The sequence below is a fragment of the Schistosoma mansoni genome, chromosome 6 (genome assembly GCF_000237925.1).
Source record: "Schistosoma mansoni strain Puerto Rico chromosome 6, complete genome".
Lineage (NCBI taxonomy): Eukaryota > Metazoa > Platyhelminthes > Trematoda > Strigeidida > Schistosomatidae > Schistosoma > Schistosoma mansoni.
This window is the reverse complement of record NC_031500.1, coordinates 330,198-338,553: the sequence shown is the minus strand read 5'-3', so window position 1 is coordinate 338,553 and position 8,356 is coordinate 330,198. Positions and strand designations below refer to the sequence as shown.

At 37.8% G+C, this 8,356-nt stretch overlaps 1 protein-coding gene and 1 non-coding gene across 2 annotated transcripts in view; one reads left to right on the top strand and one right to left on the bottom strand.

Annotated features, from left to right (window-relative positions):
• Smp_074150.1 (putative annexin) overlaps nucleotides 1-7,994 on the bottom strand; it is a 29,768-nt gene extending 21,774 nt beyond the window's left edge. Inside the window, exons 1-2 of the mRNA XM_018797855.1 lie at nucleotides 7,925-7,994; nucleotides 5,181-5,314 (exon numbers count right to left, since the gene is read on the bottom strand). Coding sequence (XP_018652855.1) covers nucleotides 5,181-5,314; nucleotides 7,925-7,941 — 151 coding nt within the window. The 5' untranslated portion in view covers nucleotides 7,942-7,994. The remainder of the gene's footprint in view (nucleotides 1-5,180; nucleotides 5,315-7,924) is intronic.
• On the top strand, nucleotides 3,087-3,153 carry Smp_tRNA_00309_Pseudo_TTG.1.1. Its single transcript has one exon. It is a non-coding gene (tRNA).
• Nucleotides 7,995-8,356: the final 362 nt, after the last annotated feature.

Sequence of the window (8,356 nt, the reverse complement as noted above, 5' to 3'; positions counted from 1 at the left end):
GGTGGTGTTTTGTTGTCGGTTGGGGAGGTGTTGGTGGGGGTTTTTTCATCGTAATAAAAAAGATGGAGGAACCCTCCACGACTAAACCATCCAGCTCAGAGAACAAAACTCCATCAAAATCTTTGTATACTACTTAAAACATTTGGAATGTGATAGAACAGTTACGTTTCATCACTATGGTGTAAAGTGATAATGTTAAATCCTCGATTTCGTTTTTGTAATTGATATATACGAGGCAACTCACAATTGTCCTTCAATTCTGATCTTAAACACCAAAATCCTTGGAGAAAATGCCTTGACTCTATGCTACTGTACTTTATAGATCGACTAATCAGATCGTAGTCTAGAATGTTTGCACGAAGTTTGTTCACACATATGAAGATAGATTATTTTTGCATGAAAGTTGGTGTCAGTCTATGATGGGAGCTCCCTACTTTAAATACTTAACTCCAAATAAGAATCGATCTATATTCTTATGAAATAGATTCATTAAAATAAGTAAAATACATGAATTGGTTGGAGTTAGACATAAAGACCAGCGGATGCCGGCTCAGCGGTCTGTCGGTTAAGGGCTCTGGTGCTAGACTGGTAGGTCCTGGTTTCGAATCTCGCCAGGCGAGGTTGTAGATGAGCACTGCTGAGAAGTCCCACAATAGGACGAAACGGCCATCCAGTGCTTCTATGTTTTCTTGGTGGTCTAGCTTCAATTGACTCACGCTTGCAACTATGAAAATACATCTTCTTCTTTTAATTCTATTGGTTCGTCATTCATGAACAATCCATTGATAAAAAGTTTTACTGACTGACTAAAGGCATACTAAAAATTCTTCGTAGTTGTTCTAATCTCTTCTGTAAACTATACTGTCCCCGATAATCATTTGATAATGTCAAATTACATTTTTAAGCCAAACAAATTCAGGATGAGAAATTTAGGAATTTCGTTAACCCCCCCCCCCAAAAAAAAGTAACCGATTACTTGAGTCATATGGTTAGTGATATAACAGTTAAGATGTGTTGGATAGATAAGAAATTGTATATTATTCACTATAGCGAGTATACAACTAGAGTGAGAAGTAGGGATTTGATTATAAACAAGGGGAAATAGAGATACCACTCCCCTGTTACCCCACAATATGAAAAGATACTAATTTTGTAGTATCTAAAGTGAAAACTAGGCTAGATGGAGTCATAACAACTTGAGAGTGTGACATTATAGTCTAACAGATAACGTTATGAAGCTGGTCACATAAGTAGATCTTAATGTGTTGGTTATAGACTTTTCAAATTTTACTGTCCTCTGTAGAAATCCATATGTCAAGGTAAGATGCAATATCAATAAAGATAACTTTTTCTTAATTCTAGCTTTATATGGGAAAAGCATGGCCGTTGAAGATTCTAGTTGTCGCAGAAAAATACCTGTTATATCGTGGTATGTGTTACTGATGTTGATAGATATAAGTAGTATATATCATCAATCGAAAGTGAATTACCTGAAGGCACAAGAATAAGAAGATCGAAGAGAAAAGAAGGAGAGCAGACAGTGATTGACATGGAGACGAAAGGTCAATGAATTCTGAGACAGATGACTGACATTTGGCAAATGCGGTATTTACCGCATGGTTCTCGGACATTCTGTAATCTCGTATTCGAATACATTCGATTGTCCCCACTTGTGTACCATTTCCTCCTAAACTATTCTCAGATTATATATTTAAGTTTATGACAAAAATTATATCGTGGAATGTGTTACTGATGTTGAAAGATATAAGTAGTATGTATCATCAATCGAAAGTGAAATACTTGGAGGCACAAGAATAAGAAGATCTAAGGGCGAAGAACGAGAACAGAGGGTGATTGGTGTGGAAACGAAAGATCAATGAAGTCTGAGACAATTGACTGACATTTGGCAAATGAAGTCTGTTACAAAAATTATATCGTGGTATGTGTTTCTGATGTTGACAGATATAAGTAGTATGTAACATCAATCAAAAGTGAAATACCTGAAGGTAGAAGATTCAGAAGATTGAAGAGAAAAGAACGACAACACAGAGTGATTGACATGGAAACGAAAGAACGATGAAGTCTTGGACGATTGATTGACATTTTGCAAGTGTGGTATTCACTGTATAGTTCTCAGATTTGACTAAGAGATTCTGTGATGTTTGTACACATTACATTCGATTAGACCGCACTTGTGTATTCTCAATTCCCTTTTATTTATTTATTCATTAAAACACATAAATATTGATACATAAAAGCATCAGACACATATGCGCCGCACAAATCTCATTTGATTTGTGTGAGAGCTGTGATACTGCACAGGTGCCCAAACCGAAACAGGTGGTTCGCTTAGGGGCCACACCCGGAGCCTTCGACCAAAAGGTCTAATCCTCAAGGCAGTGGAGCATCGTGAGGAGATGCAGTCACATGGTATCCGGTGACCAACGATTGATTCATACACCATTTGTTCCCTCAGGATACTGGAGCCCATGTGCACCATTGGTTTGGAATGAGGGTTTTCCAACTCCCCTAGGTGGACTTTCCTTGTCCACCAACCCGGTTGAAGAGCCGGACGTCCGCTTTTCGTTCTCTCACTTTCTTAAACAACAGTGATGCCACGAGAATGCAGTGAGTATTACTTCCTTGGTAGAGGCTATATACTCGTGGCCATATGAGAGCATTTCGAGAGAGAGAGAAAGAGCGGACTCTCCCCACTCTCGGCCGTACCAGGGCATTTAGGGGGGCTCTCAATTCCCTACAATGCTACGTAATACCTTTACTTCGTTACATATTATACTTAAACATAAATATAAACTATATATGACAATCGATTTTTGTATTTTAGTTGTCTTGGTTATTGATAGATTTTTCAATGAATAGTAACTAATCTGTTTCCTTGAAAAAAACATTTTTTGTCCATTTTCTAGTTCATATCTCTTAAATGTCTTATTGATTATTTACATTCTATTTGTCTGTATAATCAAATTGTAAGATGAAAGATAAACATCAATGGGAAGATTCAAAACAAACAATGCTAAGTTGAATTTAAACTTCACCCCATTGCACAAGCAAGTGGCTATCAGGACTCAGTAGCTAAGTGGATAACGCGATGACGTTTGAAGTGAAAGGTACTGGGTTCGAGTCCCAGAGTGAACATTAACAAGTCTGAGATGCAGTTACATCCAGCTGACGTGTCCCAAATCGGATGAAGCGCGCTTTATCATGGATTCCACTACTGACCACTATCCATCTTTGCTTAGAATGCTTGTGAATTAAGACTATGTCGAGGCAATACGCACAGTATGCACATATGTCAATAAGAGACTGATCATTTGCAGTCCTAAACATCAATTGGAAGATCTAAACAAACAATACTAAGTGAATTTAAACAATTATAATGTTTCCGATGGTGGTCTAGCTTCAATTGACTCACGCTTTCAACTATGAAAATACTAAATCTCTACAAAACCCCTTCTGATAATAAATATAATCATATGCTCACTAGTGACTGACTTCGAGGAGTACATCCAGAAGTTCTAGTGAGAAGCAGTGACCAGTGGAGTTCAAACCACGTCTGTTGTGAGATAGGAACTCACTGAAGACAATTGGTGATCGGTTGCTCAACTTCGTGGATCAGTCGAAGTTAGACATTAACACCGTTGGATGCCGACTCAGTGGTCTATCGGTTAAGGGCTCTGACTCGAGACTGGTAGGTCTTGGGTTCGGATCTCGCGACTGCGGAATGGTGGATGCGCACTGCTAAGGAGTCCCATAGTAGGACGGAACGGTCGTCCAGTGCTTCCAGGTTTTCCATGGTGGTTTAGCTTCAATTGACTCACGCTTTCAACTATGAAAATTATAATGTTCAAAATTCAATTTAAATCCAATTAAGATAATAGTTAGGAGTCACTATGTTGAACAAGAAATTAGGAAAAGATTTTGGAAGTGGATAGGACATACATTAAATAAATCGTCAAAGTGCATTACGAGGCAAGAGCCCTAACTTGGAATTCGGAAGGTGAGAGGAAAAGAGGAAGGACAAAGAACACATTACGTCGGGAAATACAAGGAGATATGAAAAGAATGAATATCAACTGGAAAGAACTGGAAAGGATTACCCAGTACAGGATTGGATGTAGAATACAGGTGCGCGGCCTATGCTCCTCCACAAGGTGTAACAAGCGTAAGTAAGTAAGTTAGTAAGTAGGAGTAACCATCATTTTTGAAGTGCTTAATAAATCTCAGATATTAGGTTTTATTATTTAGCCTTTCTATTAGTTGCTTAATTGATTCGATGATGAATCATTTATTTCACTATATGTACATTTTAATCCTGTTCGCGGACTCGCACACTCATTCATTGGCTCGATCATTCTCTGGCTCACTCATTCGACTTACACACTCACTCGCTTGCTCTTCGCCACTACTCTTACATGCTTGCTAAACGTGCCTATAATTTTGGCAATCTGTACGTGGTTCAATAATAAACGTAATCAACACTTTGTATTCACCTTCTGATTTATACACTATTAGGGCTTTATCTAGTAACGGTTATCAATCAAAAGTTTTGATGACAACCAGTCATGTTTGGACTTTACTAATTAAAACAAATCAAGGAATAGGATAGATATCCAAGAACTTGTAGTGAATCTGTTTGTTTGTTTTCCATTTACTTAGTGAGTGAATTCTGCATATAAGACTTACTTACTTACGACTATTACATCTCATGGAGGAACAATCGTCGCCCATCAGCACTTTCCATCTAACCCTGTCATAGACAGTCCTTTGCACTTATCTCCAGTTGCTATTCATCATTTTTTATGTCTGTTTCGAATTCTCGACGTTGTGCGTTCTTCGGTCTTCCTCTTATCCTTTTCCCTTCAGCATTCCAAGTCATGACTTGCCTATGGCTTGCATATAAGAGTATACTTTTAATTGAGGGATTTCATTTCAAGCTGAAGCTTTCATAGAGTTCGCCTTTTCATTCTGCAAGTTAAGGTGAGCCGCAGTAACGTGTTCATTCAAGGCGTATATAAATAACTGTATATCACTGAAATACGTTTGATAGCACACTTATATTGAACATTGAATAATGGTGGTCATTCACACACACACACATACACACAAAAGCAATTCATTTTCAAAGGACATTCTTTATGGTAGTTTTTTTTCTTACTAACCTGGACCTTTCATAGATCGATGTAAACGTTCAGCATCAGCTGAAGCTGAGAAACCAGTTGTTGGTTTAATTGTTGGTCTATAATGTTTACCATGTGGATCAAATGAATGAATTAATGAACGTGTTATTCCAAATCTATAAAGATAATAAGGATATTAACATCATTGTAGTAATGAGTAAAGAAGTTTGATCAGTGTATTTTTGTATTATATATGTTATCAGAAGGGGTCTTTGTGGATATTGCAGTAATTTCAATAGTTGGGATCATGAGTCGATTGAACCTAGACTACTATGGAAAACCTGGAAGCAGTGGACGGCCGTTACGTCCTATTACGGGACGCCTCATCAGTGCGCACCCACGATCCCGTCTCGCGAGACCCGAACCAAGGACCTATCAGTCTCTCGCGCGAGCGCTTGACCGATAGACCACTGAGCCTACATTCGATGGTGTTAATGTTTAACTTCAACCAATTCGCGAAATTGAGCAACCATTTACCATTGTCTTCAGTGAGTTGATATCTCACAACAGACCTTCTTGAACTCCACTGGTCATTGCTTCTCACTAGAACTCGAGGAAATACCTCATGGAGCCAGTCACTAGTGAGTATATATTGATTAATATCAGAAAGGCTTTTTGTTGATATTATAGTAATTTCAATAGTTGAGATCATGAGTCAATTGAAGTCAGAGCACCATGGAAGACATCGCGCGAGAAGGAGGCTTTTATAGCTAAATTTTGAAAACTAGAAAGTAGTAAATACTTATCTGACCTTATTATATGAATTCTTTTCAGTAATCAATAGTGACTTTATTGAGGAATCTAATCTGGAACCTTCAACATTTACAACAAACATGTCACACTTCAAGATTTTTCTTTAGTTAGAATCTAGCGGTCCACTTTACCAATTTTCATCCTTGTCATAATATTGAATAATCATCAATCATATCTGTTACACTCATGGTCTAAGGACACTAAATGTAGTAAATGAGAACATACAAATGGGGACAATCGAATGTATGTGAAGAAACCATCACAGAATTTCTTAGTCAAATCTGAGAACTATACAGTGAATACCACACTTGCAAAATGTCAATCAGTCGTCCAAGATTTCATTGTTCTTTCGTTTCTACACTAATCGCCGTCTGTTCTTTTTCTTTTCTCTTCAATCTTCTGAATCTTCTACCTTCAGGTATTTCACTTTTGATTGATGTTACATACTACTTATATTTGTCAACATCAGTGGTTGAACTTCACAGATAAATGAACGAGAATAAAGCAGTTGATAACTAATATATTGGAATAAGTAGACAGTATGTTAGATCTTGGATTTTCACTACCTAAAATGATTGATTTCATTCATCATATGAATACCATTCTGATCAGATCGGATAAAAAGGTGTGATCATGTTTTTTTCTTAATTCTGTATGGTTGCTATGCATAATTATATTCGCTATTCATATTGCTATTCATCCTTTTTATGTCTGCTTCTATTTACCGACGTAATGTGTTCTTTGATCTTCCTCTTTTCCATTTCCCTTCAGGATTTCAAGTTAGAACTAGTTTCGTGATTCAATTTGATGATTCCTACAATGGGTGTTCTATCCACTTCCAACATATTTTCCTAATTTCCTCTTCAGATGGAAGCTGGTTTGTTCTCCTCTACAGTAGGTTGTCGCCGATGGTATACGTTCCACTGACCTGGAGTATCTTGCGTAGATAATTGTTTAAAAATGCTCGCAATCTTTTATTATGGTTGTAGTAGTTCTTCAAGTTTCAGCTCCATACAGTAGAACTGTCTTAACGTCCGTATTAAAGATTGTGACTGATATTGGCTGACATTTGTTTAGGGTTCCATATGTACCTTAACTGTAGGAATACTGTCCTTTCCTTTACCAATCCTTGCCTTTACGTCTGCATCTGATCCTCCTTGTTCATCGATGGTGCTAACCAGAAACGTGAAAGTTTCTACCGCTTCCAGAATTTCCCAGTCAAGTGTGATTGGGTTGAAGTTCTCTATGTTGAATTTGAGGATCTTGCTTTCCCCTTGCGTATGTGGAGAGCTACTGATACAGAGACTGATGCTACACTGTGTGCTTCATCTGCATTTGTTCGTGTGTATGGGATAGAAGGATCAGGTCACCTGCAAAGTTCAAATCTTGTAATTGATTTTGAGCTGTCCATTGTATTCCTTGCTTCCCCTTAAGTGTGGAGTTTTTCGTAATCTAGTCGATCACCAGAAGAAAAAGGAAGGGGTCGAGTAGGCAGCCTTTCCTGACTCCAGTGCTCACTTGGAAAGCATCTGTCAGCTTTCCTCCATGCACGACTTTGAATTGTATTCCGTCGTATGAATTTCATATTATGTTGCCGATCTTCCCAGGTACACCATAGTGTCGAAAAAGGTTCCATAATCTCCTCCTATTCACACTGTCAAACGCCTTCTCATAGTTAAGGAAGTTGATGTATAGTGACTAAATCTATCTATAGTTGAACTCATTAGTCAATTAAAGCTAGACCACCATGGAAAACCTGAGAGCAGTGAACGTCCATTTCGTCCTATTACTGAATCCCTCAGCAGTTCGCTTCCACGACCACTCTCGTGGGGTCCAAACCCAAGATCATCAGTTTCATGCGAGAACGCTTAACCTCTAGACCACTGAACCCTCATCCAATGGTGTTAATGTCTAACTTCAACCAATCCATAAAATTCTTAACAGCATATAATTAATATGTTTTTATAACTTACCCAGAAATATTGGCCATTTAATAAGTCTGTAGAGTGAACTACAATTTGACAGTTGATTATTATAAGTTCCCTGAAGTGAATAGAAAATGTGAATATAGAGTATTCATAAGCAAAAACAAAAACAAAAGAAGCAACAACTGATCAATCAAAATTTTGAAGGATAAGACAAAATGTTCGTGGATCTGGTTATCAATGTTCATTGTTTTATGCAGTATTATGTAATCCCTCGTAATATTCCATTCAGTTAATGGGTTGAAGTGTTACATTTAGTGAAGAAATGATGGTAAATCCTCATCGACTAAGATGGTTGAGTCACGTGTTACGTATACTTGAACACCGATTACCATGACGTGCTATGCTGACTAGTATTGGAGATGGTTGGATGAAAGTTAGGTGCGGCCAAACCAATAAGTGGCATAAGTGCTTGAAGTC